The following is a 17,397-nucleotide window of genomic DNA, read 5'->3' on the forward strand; positions in this document are numbered from 1 at the left end:
TTAAAAAAAGAGAGCAAACAAAGCCCCAGAATGATGAAAAGAAAAACAATAAAAGAACACGATTGTTTGATATGTCTTCTTCTTAGTCATGTTACTGCTCAATCTATCATGAACTCTTAACAGCTTTTTATATCTTAATTGTGCCATTGTCTTAATTTTATTGATCTTATCAGATGTATCCTTTTATTGACTGTTTTTATTTTGTATTCAGATACTGACTGTTTATTCTATATTTGAGATATTGATTGTATGTTATTTTTTGTTGTGAATTGCTTCGAACTTCTGGTATAACGGTATAAAAGAAATAAATTATTATTATTAAAGTTTATTTATTTATTTTTAGCATTTATATTCCACTTATAGCCTAAGTGGTGTACATTCAGGTACTCAAGCATTTTTCCCTATCTGTCCTGGCAGGCTCACATTCTATCTAACATCAAATTGAACATGTTTGAGATGGAGGGCATAATTGGGGGGTTGATTTAGGTATGGGATTTGTGCGCTCAGCAATTCAAAATGGCAGTATAGTAGAAGGGAAGAAAAAGTAGTATGCAGACTGGATGGACCAGTTGATTTTGATCTGTCATCAGTTACTCTGTCCAATACTCTTACCCTTTTTGTGATGGAAGAGGAATGCCAATATAATTAACCACTAGCATCTAATCCCCTGGTTACCCTGATCTGGGGCATTTATGGAATGCAATGAATTTATTCTAAAAATCCTATCTTTGGTATGCTATTTCCTTTTACATAACATAAATGGTAAGAGTAGAAAAATAAGCAGATTGTTACAAATAAACACGTTTTTGTCTTGCGCAGCATTCCTCTACCTCAGCATTTGGGGATTTGCAGTTCTGTTTTTATCAACAAAACAAGAACAGCTGAAAATCATCAAAATAGCAAGAGCTGGTGTTTAAACAAATTGGAATAGCTCCAGCTATTTAATTTAATTTAATACATCCTTTCTAGAACTACAGTACTCCCCCGAAATTCGCGGGGGTTCCATTCCAGGAATCCCCGCAAATTTTGAAAAGCTGCGAATGCGGTTTTTTGTTTGTCAAAAGGCAGGTGAGGCAGGAGAGGGCAGCTGGAGCTCTGGCGGGTGAAGAAAATCACTCGCGATCTGCTCCGACCACCTCTTCCTGTAGTAAAGTCAGGCTACACCAATCAGGAGCTGCTTTGACACGCAGGAAGAGGTGGTCGGAACAGACTGTGAATGAGTGAATCCGCGGTTTGCAAACTGCGAATTCACGGGGGAACACTGTAAAGGGTTCTACAGTTGTTAATAAACCAATTTCTATACAGTTTCAGGCAATAGAACTCTATGGCAGTGCTTCCCATACCTGTCTTGGAGATCCCACTGCCAGATGGCTTCAGTGGCTTAGTAAAGGGGTGCCACCCTCCTCTCTGCCCTCCCCATTCCCTCCTGACCCCCTCTGCTGCACACGTGCACCCCTTCCCTCATAACCTCTTTAATTTTCCCGGCACGAGCTGCATCATGAACTTGCTGCCCGCAATGGTTTCGGCTTTCTCTGATGTCACTTTTGGGTCCCGTGCCTAGGAAGTGACGTGAGAGGGAGAGCAGACAAGACGCGGGCAGCAAGTTCATGATGCTGCTCGTGCCAGAAAAATTACAGAGGTACGGGGAAGGGAAGGGTGACGTACACGTGGCAGGGGTGAGAGTGTTGGGAAGGAGCAGAGGAGGGGCACCACTCACCCTCAATATGCCACTGGATGGGTTCCACAACACCCATAATAAAAATGCATGAGGTATACCATATGCATGAGGTTTGCATATATAGGACAACTGTATAACTGGGCACTTGAATTGTGTACTACTTGTGCACATAAATGTACAAAATACTAGCCCTTTTGCGGGTAAGTGTAAACTTATTCATGGTAAGTGGTAGACAAAGTAACTAAGTATTATTTTGTGAAGGTGCCTTTAAGTGGCACTTTATATAAATGCAAGAGGTATTCATAAGGGCGGAGCATGGGAAGAGCATGAGCAGAGCTGGTGCTTATATGCAAATTACAGAATTTTGTAAGCTACATGCACTCTTGTTGCATTTGCACAACTGTAGCTATGCAAGGTTTATGACTGGTGTGATTACCAGTATGTAAACATTAGGCGCACCGATGCCGGGTTATGCTAACATTTTGTAAAAGAATCTGCTATTTCAGAATGGATTGTTACCCTGTGGCATTGAACACCTACAAGGGGGTATCTTGTCATAGAACTTTCCCCATAGTGAGCTTCCAGTGTGTGCAAATTGTTCTCAAGCATACTCATTGTAAATAGTTTGAGAATTTGATGGGTTATAAGTCGCCAAGACAGTTTTGGGAAGCCCTGTCCTACGGGCTCTTCCTATTGCTACATATATCATGGACATAGTAAAGAGATTCAGAATTGATCATGGGCTCACCTCCAATTAGCATTGTGCAAATGGAAAAGATCTTCTCTGTGTCTGTGTTTGCCGATACGTTCCCAAAACCCACACTGGTCAGGCTGCTGAGTGCAAAGTAGAGCGATGTAATATAAGAGCTACGGATGGTGGGGCCCCCAATCTGATTGCAGCCTGTGCTATTCTCCTCATGACTGTCATTCATGTAGGTCACTAGGTCAGTGCTATTGATGGAGTCATGTGACTTTGCAACGATTGCAGAGCAGTAAGGCGTACCTAGGCGCTTAGCTAACTCATGTAGCCAACCTAGGAAAGTAAAAAAAGAAAACAAATTGTTAGAAAACACAATTAAAATGTATTTTTACAAACCAATACATATGTTCTAGTACAGGGGCATCCAACCTCAGCCGTCTCCAGGTCGGAATTTCAGGATTTCACAAATGAATATGCATGAGATCTATTTGTATACAATGGAAGCAGTGCACACAAATGGATCTCATGAACAGTGGCGTACCTAGCATATGTGACACCCGGGGCCTATCATTTTTTGACACCCCCCTCATCTATATGAAAAACATGACTTTTAGTAACAATTCACATGTCACACAAGAGTGTACCTAGGAAAAGGCAGCATCTTACATCCTGCAGTGAGCCGGAGAACATCAATATACCCATTGTAAAACTAAATAAACCAGACTAGTACAGATTGATCCTGCACAGTCAGTGTTAACAGAGAACCATGTCTTTCATATACACAGAACACAGAAAACACCTTTGCCTAGTATGGAATATGTAATCACAAACTAACCCCCCACCCCCACCTTTTACAAAACCATAATGTAGTTTTTAGCACCGGCTATGGTTGTAACAGTTCCAATGCTCATAGAATTCTTATGAGCATCGGAGCTGTTACCACTGCAGCAGGCGCTAAAAAACATGTTATGGTTTTGTAAAAGGGGGTGGGGTGGGGTATAAAATAGAAATATGTAGACAAATGTTAAACTGAACCACCAAGAAGCTGGACTTTGCATACAATGCAACACCACAGAAACAGTGATGCATGTCCCCTAATATTGTGCAAAATATAAAGATTGCAGATATAAATTTGAAAAAAACAGAGAAATAGCAATAATCACTTTACAAATTAACAAATACCCCCACCTCCCTTTTTATGAAGCTGCGTTAGGGATTTTTATTGTAGGCCACGGCGATAAAAGCTCTGACACTGATATGAATTATATGAGTTATTGGAGCTTTTACCGCCGTAGCTGGTGATAAAAAATCCTAATGTGGCTTCATAACTACCCCCCTCCCTTTTATGAATCCATGTTAGGCTTTTATATCGCCGGCCATGGCAGTCAAAGCTTCGTCTCATAGAATTCCGTGTTAGATCAAAGCCTGGGGGAGGGATTCTAAGGAGTTATTGGAGTTATCCAATCAAAATAATGGTGGGCGGGCCCGTCAAAATCTGAGCAACGTGATGACATAGGCCTCAGCTGAGCGGGCTCCCTGCTTTATTTAAAACCAAAGTAAAACACAGCCGCCATTTCTGAGGGTTTAGTGGTCGCAGCCACTGGCGGTTTATTTGTTAGATAAGTGGAGAAAAAGGATTGCTGCTTAGTTAAAGTTTAAACTTTATTTGCAAAATAGAGGGTGTATAGATGTTAATAAGATTTTGTTTCCCTAGGGGTCAAGCCTTGAGAAAGCTGTCTGTGCGAAACATGTCGGGCATCAGAATCCCTAGCCAGAGACTACTCAGTTTAGAGCTAAATATTTGCTTACTATAAAAGTTATGAAATTAATGAATATACTAAACAAAGGTAAATATTACGCTCTTGAAATAAGAAAATAAGAAAAATAGAAAATCTAGAAAAGTAGATCCAGTGACGATTGGACACATAAAGCTTAGGGCAATGAGAGACTTTGAGCCCTAAGTGGTGTTGCTGAGGATCTTTACAAGGGTTGATTATATAATAGCTAAAAGGTTTGCCTATTTTTCTGACTGCATAATTTTACGCAGCATATCTTTTGCTCTAGGCTCTCATTTCCTGGTAGGCAAACCCCCCCCCCCCCCCTTCAACAAAGTCAACCAACAAAAAACAGAGCAATACAAAATAAAAACTATCGAGTAATATCTTATGTACATAATATTATAGCACTTAGGCCTGATGTTTAAAATTAAGGGCTCCTTTTACAAAGCCGTGGTAGAGGTTTCTACAATGAGCTGGCGAAGTAAATGCTCCGACACTCATAGAAATTCTTAGTGTCGGAGCAGTTACCTTGCCAGCCTGAAGTGGAAACCACTATTGTGGCTTTATAAAAGCCAGCATTAGCATTAGCATTTAGAGACCAGTGTTCTATGCACTGGTATAGTAAGGGGGGTGCAGGAGGGGTGTGGTCCACCCCCGGCGTGGCCTTTGGAAAGGGTGCAGGCACCTGTCCTCCTCTCTGCCCCACCCGCCGCCACTCGTATGCGCCCCTTCCCTTCCACCTCTTTAATTTTTCCAGCGTAAGCAGCATTACAAACTTGTTGCCTATGTCAGTGTTGCCTCTCTCTGACATCACTTCTGGCACCTAGGGATAGCCAACAAAAGGCATTATCTATGCTAGAAAATTAGGGAAATCTCTTTTCTTCAAAACTACTGAGCTTTGGAATAACCTTCCTGCCCTGCTAAGGAATCTGGACTCTTTCCAATTATTCCGAAAGCATCTGAAAACTTGGCTATTCTCAAAAATGCAAATCTGTAAATCTCGCAACATTGTGGGCAGGGCAACAGAACCTGACAGTGCAACCAGTCCCAGCACTATGGAGCAGGACCTACTTTTATTGGAACAATGGTCCAGTACTTGGCAACTAAACTTTAATGCCAAAAAATGTAAAGTAATGCACCTTGGGAGCGGAAATCCATGCAGAACATACACCTTGAATGGTGAAAACTTAACAAGAACTACTGCAGAAAGGGACTTGGGAATACTCATCCGGGATGATATGAAAGCTGCCAATCAGGTGGAGAAAGCTTCAGCAAAGGCTAGACAAATGCTGGGTTGCATCAGAAGGAGCTTTATCAGCCGAAGTCATACTACCGTTATACAGATCCATGGTGAGACCTCACCTGGAGTACTGTGTCCAGTTTTGGAGGCCACATTATCAAAAGGATGTGAAAAGAATGGAGTCGATCCAGAGAATGGCCACTAGGATGGTCTCAGGACTTAAAGACATCCCATATGAAGAACGTCTAACCAGACTGCGCTTATATTCTCTCGAGGAGCGCAGAGAAAGGGGGGACATGATAGAAACATTTAACTACATCACGGGTTGCACTGAAGTGGAGGAAGAAATCTTTTTTCTAAAGGGTCCCACGGCGACAAGAGGGCATCTGCTAAAACTTAAGGGGGAAGATTCCATGGTGACACCAGGAAATACTTCTTCACCGAACAGGTGATTGATCGATGGAATAAACTTCCATGCCAGGTGGTCGAGACCAATATCATGCTCGACTTCAAGAGTCAATGGACAAACAGGTGGGGGTGCTACAGAGTTATGCTCAAAAGATGGATAACCCAGGGAGGGAGGGTTCTTGAGTGGGCAGACTTGTTGGGCCGCCGGCCCTCTTCTGCCGTCATACTCTATGTTTCACCCTCTTTATAATCACTAATTCTTATTATGTTTTTCCTTCCTTATATTAAAGTTCCTGTAAACCGTGCCGAGCTCTATCTTTATGGAGAGGATGCAGTATATAAACTTAAGGTTTAGTTTAGTTTAGCAAGTTTGTGCTGTTGTTCTCGCCTGGAAAATTAAAAAGGTATGGGCGAAGGGAAGGGTGGCGCGTGCACGGCAGGAGAAGTCGGGAGGAGCAGGCAAGGGGTGCCACTTACCCTCACTACGCCACTGGTTCCATGGCACTCTTTGCAGAAGTATTTGCATGATTTTTTACAGTGGACTATTTTCCCTTCCAGAATTTACCAGAAAATAAAACTTTGGGCAAAAGATACATTATTTCAGAATTATGCAACGACATGTGAAGCCCAATTTTGCATAGATTGTCTGGGTAAGAAAAGGATGTCTCAAGTCATAACAGTCCAATTTGCCAAGTATTTACATTTATATTTATGTGACTTTTCAACCAAATAGAATCACACTATGCTCCAATGTTCATGGAGCTTTTATAAAATGCCTATAAGACTGACGGTTATTCACATGTGGCTTGCAGTAGAGAATGACACGGTGGCGGCTAGCCTCGGGTAATCCGCTGACATGGTGGGGGGAGGGGGGAAGTGCTCACTGCAGGCATGGGGACAAGGCCATCCACCGCTCCTTGGAGAGGTGAATGGCCTTGTCCCCGCAGTTAAGGGAGGGAACACGCATGGTCACCGATCACACGCGGCCCCCTCCCTTCTTCCTACCTACCGAATCTATCTCCCTCCCTCCCCCTTACCTTCGCCATGCATTAGTAAAGTAAGTTGCTGAAGCCGGCTGAGCCTGCCTGCCTGCAGTTGCGTGTGTGTGGGTGGAAGCTTCTCCTCTGACGCCACATTGTTGGATTTTTGAGGTGCTGTTAAACAATTGCCCCTTTAATCATTTCTGTAAATCCCTAGTCCAAATGGGTGGTTAATTAACAATTATCCCTTTCTTGGAGCAGTGTAAATGTCAGTACCAAGTCATGTTATCCACTAAGAACTTCCTGCACCAACTCATGTGCTCCTCTAAGAGCTAGATCTAGAATTGATTCACTTCTTGTCGGTTCCTGAACCAGCTGCTCCATAAAGAAGTCCTTACTTTCATCAAGGAATTTTATCTCCCTAGCATGTCCTTATGTTACATTTACCCAGTCACCCATTATTATTGTTACACAGTTTATTAGCCTCTCTAATTTCTGATAACATTTCAGCACATGTCTATTCATCCTTGTCAGGCAGATGGTAGTACACTTCTATAGCTTTTTCCCCTTTATACCTAGAATTTCTACCAATAGGATTTTTAGCCTATTTAATTCAAGGACCTCTTTAACATATAACACTATGCCTCTACTAATTTGATGCACCCTATCATTGTGATATAATTTGTACCTCAGTATGACAGTGTCCCACTGGTTATCTTCCTTCCACCAGATCTCAGATACACCTATCATATCTATCTTTTCATCTAGTGCAATATATTCTAATTTTCCCATCTTGATTTTAGGCTTCTGGCATTTACATACAGAAATTTCAAACAATGTTCGTCATTCTTATTTACAATTTGCTCAGCAGTTGACATGGATAATTTGCAATCTTTATAATCAGTTTTCTCGATATTTAAGGAAACCTGGTTTGCTGTGGCCTCTATTGTAACCTTGCTTTTGGAATGCCCTGTCTTCCCTATTATGTGCCTGCTGGGTTCATCTTGCTTACCTGTTTGAGTTTCCCTCGGTGTGGCTGGTAGCACCACCCACTTGTGACATCATCAATCTCGGGTGAACAGAGTACTATTTAAAGAACTCCAGGTCTGAGACATTGCACTTTAGCAATAGCAAACTTTTTTTGTGTCCACCATGCCTGCTGGGTTCATTTTGCTGACGTGTTTGAGTTTCTCTTGGTGTGGCTAGTAGACCTGCTCGCCTGTGACATCATCGATCTTGGGTGAACAGAGTAGTATTTAAAGTAAAGAAAGCCAGGAAAGAGATATTGCACATTAGCTATAGCAAACTTGGTTTTTTTGTCCATCTTTCTATCCTGTGCCTGGTGGGTTCATCTTGCTGACCTGCACAAGTTTCCCTTAGTGTGCCTTGTAGACCCGCCCACCTGTGACATGATCAACCTTGGGTGGATTAGACCAAGCCAAAACTGAGATATTGTGCTTGTCCTTTTGTTGGTTATGAATGAGGGTGAGAGTGATTGGTAAAGTTTTGAATTAGGTTTTAGGTTTGGGTTGGTTTTAAAGTATGGCTGAGATTATTGTAACCTGGATTTTCATTTTTTTTCAGTTCTGTATGGTAATTTAGGGGAAGGGAATAGGGAGGGAGTTGAAGGGTTATTAGAAGATAAAATAGAGGTATTTAAGATGACGGGGGGGGGGGGGGAAGGACTAAAAATTTAATGAGACAATTATGATCTAAGATAAACTATGCCCAATTAATCAATTGTCAATAAATTAGCGCAAAAATAAAAGTTCAGTTAGGGCATTGACCTAGAAAGTGGAGATCTGGAATGTACTAAGAAAACATTTTCTAAGACATATTAGGCTATCATCTTTGTGGCAACCAAAGAATGATTTAATACTAATTCCAACTTGTTATATTAATGTATATTCATTATGTAATAAATATGATTTAATAAGGGATCTAATAAGGAAAAAGATCTGGGTCTTGCTAATTTTACAGAGACTTGGTTTGAAAAGGAGAGTGCTGTGATTCAGAATTTAGTCTGACCTCTTGGTGTTGGCATACTTTCCTTAAATAAAGAAGTTAAACATGAAGGGGTTATATCAGTGTCTCGCAAATTTTGTTGAGTCATGGCACACTAAACATAGTGGCCACAGCTCGAGGCAAATGGAAGTGCATGGATGTCAACACAATGATGTCACATGCATGCGTGATGTCATTACATCAACTTCTGTGCATACGCGAAGGCCCTCCAGATGGGCCCTGAGCCACCAGTAGGAGGTGCTGGAAGGGAAGACACTAGGAGAGGAGAGGCACTGGCACTGGCTGATTGTCTACAAGATGTGCCTTCTCTCCGTGAGAGGCACGTCCTGTAGGCATTCAACTGGAGCCGGTGCCTCTCCTCCTCCCCAGCATCTCGCAGTACACCTGAAATCTCATGAGGCACACAGTTTGCGATACACTGGGGTATATCTATAGTTTATAAAATAGTTCTGGAGGTAGATTTGGTAGATAGTTATCAATCACTTAATTTAGAATGTTTGGCTGTTAAATTAAGTTTCTTACTATTATTGAACAGTATAGGATTAGTAGTAATCTAAATCTTTGGGTGTATGGAGAAATGTGATGGAAGAGATCTATACCTTTGAAGCTCAAATTCAATTGAAATTGGGTTGTATTGTTCTGATGGGTGATTTGAATTTATATATGGAAATTGATTCTAGAGGAGATATGTTTTTATTGTATAAATTTTTTTAAAACAGAAATTGGTCTGTATGTGATAAATCAAGGTAGTTCTCATGTAGTAGGGCATATGCTTGATATTATTGCTTCTGCTAAGTTGGGTACTGGACAATTGATATGATGGTAGGAAAACTCAACCAGTACCATGGTCGGACCATTTTTAAAAATGAATTTAATGTCCAGCTTATTACACTAAGGTGTCAGATGGCAAAACCAGATAAGATAATTACAACAAGAGGTTGTATCTTTGTAGAGAGTTTATAGAATAAGATAGATGTTTGTTTATCACAAACTCAATTGGATTTGAATCAGCCTGAACAAAAACTTTCAAATTTGGGCAGTGACAATAACAAAAGTTTTGGATAATATTAAACTAAACCAAACTAAACCTTAGGTTTGTATACCGCACCATCTCCGCAAGCGCAGAGCTCGGCACGGTTTACAGAATTAAGAGGAAAGGAACTACAATGAAGGATAAAGGAGAGGGACTAAGAGGAAAGAGAGGGACAGAATTGCTTCTTTCCAAACGAAGAAAGTTATGGAGAAGAAAGAAGCATGGTTTACTCCTGAGTTAAATATATTCAAATGCAAAGTTAGACAGTTGGAAAGATGTTGGGTAAAAATGAAGAAAGAAGATCTTATTAGCAGGAAGGTCTGTATATATCATTAAAAAAATACAGTTGGCAAAGAAGCACTTTATTTCTGAGAACATTAGTCAGAGTTCTAATCCTAATTACTGCTCAGAACACTGCAGATTTTTTCAGTCTAAGGTAAATAAGATTGTAACATCCCTACCACAGGTGGATGTAGAGTTAGTTATTACTCAAGTAGAAACAGATGAAATTTTAGAGGTTATTCTGGTAGATTATATGTGGAATTCATTTAAGCTGGTTGACATGCATGATGTTAAGACAGTGGTTCTATGATTTTCCAAAGGGGGTTGTAGACTAGACCCCTTGTGCTGCAACGTTGTTAACCTCATTGCCAGATAATCTGTTCTAATGGTTTACTAATTTGATAAACTCACTACTACAACATGAAATCTATTCGAAAGATATGGGAAAAATTTTGTTAAATCCCTTATGAAAAGGAGATGACCTGAATCCTACAGATTGTGGGAATTATCAACTGGTAGCTAATCTTCCAACCTTAACTAAAGTCATAGAAGCAATTACAGGTTCAGGAATATATAGAACGTTTTGATCTGTTGTATCCTTTTCAATCAGGATTCTGTACACTTTATAGCATTGAAAAAGTTCTTCTGGCGCTTACATCTAAAGTGAGAAATTACTTTGATAAAAATGTGGAAGTGTTGCTGATTCAATTAGATTTATCTGCAGCATTTGATTTAGTCAATCATGACTTGCTTTTGTCTTTAATGGATGGGATGGGTATAGGAGGGAAGGTTTGAAAACGGATGGAAGGTTTTCTTAAGAACAGATGTCTAGTTGGCAAGAGAATCTTTCAATGACAGCAATGATAGATGACCCAAGGAGTTCCCCAGAGTTTTCCCCTTTCCCCCATTCTTTTTAACTTACCCCCTCTTCTACAAAGCCGCGCGGTAACGGCCTCGAAGTCCATAGAGATTTAAAGGGCTTCGGGGCTGTTGCCACACGGCAGCTGCTAGTGCGGCTTTGTAGAAGAGGGGTTTATTTTATTGCTCCAGAAAAATGTGTTATTTTTTCTATGCTGATGATATTGTATTAATCTTTGCTGTACTACCTGATGTGTCTTCAGTTAAAGTTTTAATGAATGATGTGTTAATGGTGGTTTTCAATTGGATGCCACAACATTCTTTGAAGTTAAATTTGGATAAGACAAATGTAATATGGTTAAAACTGCCACATTTAATGCAATATTGGGGGAAGGGAAATCAAGTTGACGCTATAGAAGAGGTGAAACTGTAAAATATGAATGTTAAATTCAAAACTGAAATTAAACTCTTGGGGGTTCAGTTGGATGCAGGCTTAACTCTGGAAGTTCAGGTCAGTAATAGAATGTTGCTATTTGGGTTTCTGTCAGGCACTTTTGACATGGATTGGCCTATGTTGAAAATAGGATACTAGGCTAGAGGGACCATATGTTCTTAGAATTTAATAGAAAATGTTACATAAAAAAGGACAAAAACTGAAAAAAAAATGTAAAATCCCTTGTTTGGACTTTATTTCTTAATCTCAAAATACGCTACGCAACCGGGAAATGCAAGTTATAAAGGAATAATAGAAAATTTTTAATCGTAAATCATATAACTACATACAACAAAAAAGAGCTCTTCCAGAAAGTTGCAGCAAAAACTAGTCTTAGCATGCCCTTACATGGGTCTTTCCAGTGCACTAAGGTGACTTTTTGCAACAGATGGAAAATGGCCATTTTCTGATTTAATGGCCACATGCTAATGTCGCCATTGGTGTGCGACCATTAACAAAGTAGTATATGAGCTCTTACCGCCGCAAATCGGTTAGCATGTGGTAAAGTATTTATATATTATTAAAAATGTATACACCTCATACAACTATGTGGTTTACATATTACATATATAAAATCTTATGCTGCATTGAATGGCACAGAAGCACCCACTTTCTGCCCTGGTATACCTCCTCAGCTAAAAAATCATATGGGTAGCGTCCACTCATTTGCAACTTAGCTCGGGACGCCTCAGGAACTCTGTGTTAAGCTGTTTTAAGCTTGGTAAAATGGCCCTACATATGGAAAGTTGCCAAAAATCCAAAAAGTGCTGTCACACAGCAATATAACTATCTACTGTTAGTCCATTGTTTTCATTACACCTAAATGCTCTATTTGTTTTGACACAATGCTTGCTTCAGGGTAGGGTTACCAGACATCCGGATTTACCCGGACATGTCCTCTTTTTAGAGGACTGTCTGGGTATCCAGACGGCTTTTCAAAACCCAGCACTTTATCTGGGTTTTGAAAAGCTGTTGAGAACAGGCTTGGAGTGCATCTGTGCATGCGTGGATGCAACGAGATGATGTCACACTCGTGCACACAGATGTACTCCAGACTTGGCCCGAAGAGATGAGGTTTGCGTGGGGCTGTGGTTGGGGGGGAGTGAAATAGAGTGGGGACGGGGGTAGAATGGGACGGGGCCACACATCCTTTTTTCTCAGATGCAAAATAAAAGGGTCTTTATGTAAACATTGAAAAAATAAATCCCTGCCAGACTTCCGACTCTGGCAGGGATCAAGAGAGGAGACGCAGCGTCAGCTTTGAACTAAAAAATGAACTTTGTCTGGCTGGAGCCGGCAAGCCTGCTGCGAGACAGAGAGATGATCGCATCTGAATATTAACGGAGCATGAGCTTAGGGGGCCTGGCTCCCCGGCTACTGCGTCCGGAACACGACGCCGAAAGTGGAAAATGGCAGTGGGTTGGCTCACCTCATGGCAGATGCGCAGGAACCGGCTCTAACAGGCTCACCCTCCCTCTTCCCTGCGCTCTGCTCCTCTTCCGCGGACGGCATGTGCTACGGGGAGGACGCCTGCTTCGTGGCCCGGCACCGGACGGTGGACGTGCTCAGTGAGTTTGTCTTCTAGAGACAGGGGAAGAGTGTGCGGCGCAGTGGTTGAAGCTACAGCCTCAGCACCCTGGGGTTGTGGGTTCAAACCCCGCGCTGCTCCTTGTGATCCTGGGCAAGTCACTTAATCCTCCATAGCCCCAGGTACATTAGATAGATTGTGAGCAGTGTTCCCTCTAAGCTGCGCTGGCGTGCGCTGGCGCACAAAATATTGCATCGCAGCGCACAAGTTTACGTCACAGCGCACGGCGTACGGAGATGGCAGGGCGGCGAGACTGGAGAATCGGGCGAGTTGGCGCTGGCGCCCGATATTTGTAGCGCACAGCGAAAAAAAAATTGCCCACAACACCCGCCCGCTTAGAGGGAGCACTGATTGTGAGCCCACCGGGACAGATAGGGAAAATGCTTGAGTACCTGATTGTAAAACCGCTTAGATAACCTTGTTAGGCGGTATATAAAAAATCCTTATAATAACAACAGGGGAAGCACGGAAGAGGTGCTGCTAGACTGTAGGAGCAGGGAAGAGGGACAGGGGAGCTTGGAAGAGGTGCTGCTGCACAGGGAAGTGGGGTGGGGGAGGGAAATGCTGCTGCACAGGGAAATGGAGGGGGAGGGGATGCTGCTACGGTACAGGGAAGTGGGGTGGGGAGGAAAATGCTGCTTGTGAGAAAAGGGGGCTGGGGATGAAAAGGAAAAGATGGGAGAAGGGGGTTGGGGGGGGTGAAATGGGTTTGGAGCTGAGGGAAGGAGGCTTTACTAGCACCCGTAAATGTAATGGGCTTAAACACTAGACTTTTAATAATTTAAATACCACTTATATCCTAAATGACATTTACATTTAGCAACTTTATCATATTTCCCTTCTGTCCCGATGGGCTCAAACTCTTATCTAGTATACCTGGGGCAATGAGGGGTTAAAGTGATTTGCCCAGGGCCATAAGGAGCAGTGAGGGATTTGATCCCATAACCTCAGGGTGCTAAGGCTGTAGCTCTAATCACATTCTGCCATTAAGCTATATGTCAATTTAAAAGCCAAGCTTATATCCTCTTGATTCACAAGCAGTCATTTCTCTAGGATAAATATCAAACATGTACCTTCAACACTTGTCCAATTACTCTGCTGTTTTCCAAAAAAACTCCTTGGCCTCTGTGTTCCTCAATCAAAGCACATGACCAGTATACTAAACCTTCTGTTTTTTGGTGTAAAGAGTACTCACAATAACTGTGGTTCAGAGCAAGTGGGCATGTCTGATGCACAATCTTGATATCATTGTGACATCATCAATATGCACCTAGATGGCAGATTGCCACTAACCTGTGGAAGATGGATGAAGTGCCTTTAACCACTGAGCCACAGGAGCTTCCTTTTAGGCAGGGGTTCCTGCCATGTGAGATGATACCTTAGGAGATCAGAGTAAAAATAAGCCTTCTCAGAGTAAGAACAAGTTTCCCTCTGGACCCTGAAAATGACAGAGTGCAAATGTAAATGGCAAAGTCCACAACCCATACTATCTTATGAGACCAAAAAGAAGCTGTTAAGGTATGGGGGTGGATTTGAACCCATGACCTGTGGAAGATAGAAAAAGTACTGTTAACCACTGAGCTACAGGAACTTCCATTTAGGTAGGGCTTCTTATTTTTTATGACACTCTGCTATCTAGGTGCATATTGATGATATCATATGATGTCAAGATTGTGCATCAGACATGTCTAATTGCTCTGAACCATAGCTATTGTGAGTAGGGTTTCTCTTATTTTCTTAAACTTTGGGAATGAGGTTTAGTATGTAATACATTTGTTCATGAGCTTTGCTTGAATAATGCATTATTAAATATCTTATTACCTTAATATCAAACTGGAGTATTCTTTACCCCGAGAAAACAAAATCAAAACCACTATATCTGAACACCTCCAGCATGCCTAACCCATGCCTAGCTCACACCTAGCTAGTGCCTAACTCACGCTCAAAAGTAGACCTGGTTTAGCAACGCCTACATTTTAGGCGAGATTGTAGACACGTTAGGATGCAGAGTGGCATGCGATTCTGTAAATGGACGTCCTTATTAAAATCACACCTACGCCTATCCCGTTAGGTGCAGCATTTTCTAATGGGTGTCTATGAAATTCTGGATGCCTATTTTGTGAATCGCGCAAAGCCTTGGATGTCTAATTTCCAATTATTGCTTGTTAAAGTCTTTAATTGGGCTTATTATTCAATTTATTTGGTCACCTAAGAATTTGCCCCTAAATGTTTTGAAAAAAATATTTTCAAAATAAAAATTATCCGTTTTTTGGTAGTCCATCCAGATTTCTCCGGATGTGGCTAGGTCCACACAACTACGTTGCAAGGAATTTTTGAAATTGAAGGATAGAGTTACATCCCTGGGTGGTAACTTCTTTCTTCAATTTCCTTGCAAATGTGCAATTACTTTACAATCTAATAGATATATTTGCTTTGAGCTTTCTCAGCTTGAAAGATTGTTGATTAAAAAGAAGTTTCTGATGTGGGATAGGTTGATTTAGAGGGCGTATTCAGTTAAGAAGGGAAAAGGTCGATAGGGTCCATATTTCTTAGCAAATAATTGTTAAAATAATTTCTTATCTCCTCCCATTAATGTGGACTATGCTGTATTTTTCATTTATTGTATTTCATTTGAAATATGTAATAAATAATGATTAATAAAAAATTTGACATTTTTCCACATCCCTATGTTCTCATTGGTGGGGATCTTCCTATTTTTATGTCCAAAGCTCAACCTTATTTTACGCTCGCCCTTCTAAATAGGCTACATGCAACATAGTTCAATGAGAAATTAAGACATGTTGCTTTCTCTCCTGGATCTCTCTTCTAACAACTAATTACTCTCATATTTGCAAGTATACTTTTAGCCTGTTAAGGCCCTTTAGCTTGACCAACTGTGCATTTCTGTTTGCCTTCAGATGCTGTTCTGCAGGGTAGCTAGCACATTTAGGCATCCATGAGTTAGGAGGCTGCATGCATATAAATCCTATAATTGTCAAACAATTGAGCATACTGTGATTCTATTTTGTTGAAAAGTCACATAAATGTAAATTGGTATTCTTATGACTTCTCCCTGTGGTACCCCATCTTGTACTAGTTAGTATTTCAGCTTTAACTATTGCTTGTCATGATCCCTCATGGCAGACCGGCATTTCCTATTATCCAGTTCTAAGGATTATGGTTAGGGAAGAAGGTGCATGTAAGGTGTTTCTCTACCACTTCTTTTCTTACCATCAGTGGTGTAGTAAAGGGGGAGAGGGCGGTCCACCCCGGGGACCATGTTGGTGGGGGCACCAGCACCCCTCCTCTTCTTCCCACTCCTCCCTTCGCCACGTGCGTCCCCCTTCCCCTGCACCTCTAGTTGTTAGCCGCCATGAGCAACAACTTCAATGTATTCCTCGCGACTGCATCAGTTCTGCCACTGACGTCACTTCCGGGTGCTGCGCATAGGAAGTGGCGTCAAAGGGAGAACTGCTGGGGTCGCGAGGAGCACGTTGAAGTTGTTACTTGCAGCAGTGAACAACTAGAGATACAGGGGAAGGGGGGATCAGGAAAGTGGCACCTCCGCCACGGGTGCCTCTCACCCTCACTACGCCACTGCTTACCATAATAAATATATCGGTAACTGTAATCCCTTATTTTCCTTGAATAGATTGTAAGCTCTGTCAAAAACAGGAGTGGTCTTGCGCATGTTTGTTCAACGGATGGACCTGGTACAGACAGTCCAAGATGAACAGTCAGTGGGTGAAAGAATACACTGTGACACCAATAAGGCACCCCAAAGGTGATTTATTGGATGAATACAGATCCAGCATAACTATGTTTTGGCAGTTGCTTGCATCAGGGGTATAATTTCAGCTTTGCACACAGACTTAACATTGTAGGTGAACAACCAACCAGATCTTGGTCTTAAAAGTACAGTCAAACCTTGGTTTGCAAGCATAATTTGTTCCAGAAGCATGCTTGTAATCCAAAGTAATATATCAAAGCAAATTTTCCCATAATAAATGATGGAAACTCAGACGATTTGTTCCACAACCCAGAAACTTTAATACAAAATACTATACATACTTGTATTGCAAGATCTCGCTAATTTAGAAAAGTCACTAAACTTCTGAAGCATCAGAGAGAGAAGAACCATCGGCTCAGTTGTGATGATGTGACGCGTGTATACTCTATGCACTCATATTGCAAGACTTTGCTTGTTTAGAACAGTCACTACACTATAAAGCATGTTACCAACTGTTCGGATGAACTTTCCTTGGATATTATAATTCTCAGATCTCAGCACCCATGCTTTGTTCTTTCGAATTGTCCTCCTAAACTTATTGACA

The 17,397-nt window shown here is 41.5% G+C and overlaps 1 protein-coding gene across 1 annotated transcript in view; it reads right to left on the minus strand.

The window, feature by feature from the left end:
- LOC117360399 (potassium voltage-gated channel subfamily H member 8-like) overlaps positions 1–17,397 on the minus strand; it is a 559,270-nt gene that overhangs the window by 220,210 nt on the left and 321,663 nt on the right. Inside the window, exon 9 of the mRNA XM_033944108.1 lies at positions 2,427–2,711. Within this exon, the coding sequence (XP_033799999.1) occupies positions 2,427–2,711 (285 nt within the window). The remainder of the gene's footprint in view (positions 1–2,426; positions 2,712–17,397) is intronic.

Source organism: Geotrypetes seraphini, chromosome 5, assembly GCF_902459505.1.
Source record: "Geotrypetes seraphini chromosome 5, aGeoSer1.1, whole genome shotgun sequence".
Lineage (NCBI taxonomy): Eukaryota > Metazoa > Chordata > Amphibia > Gymnophiona > Dermophiidae > Geotrypetes > Geotrypetes seraphini.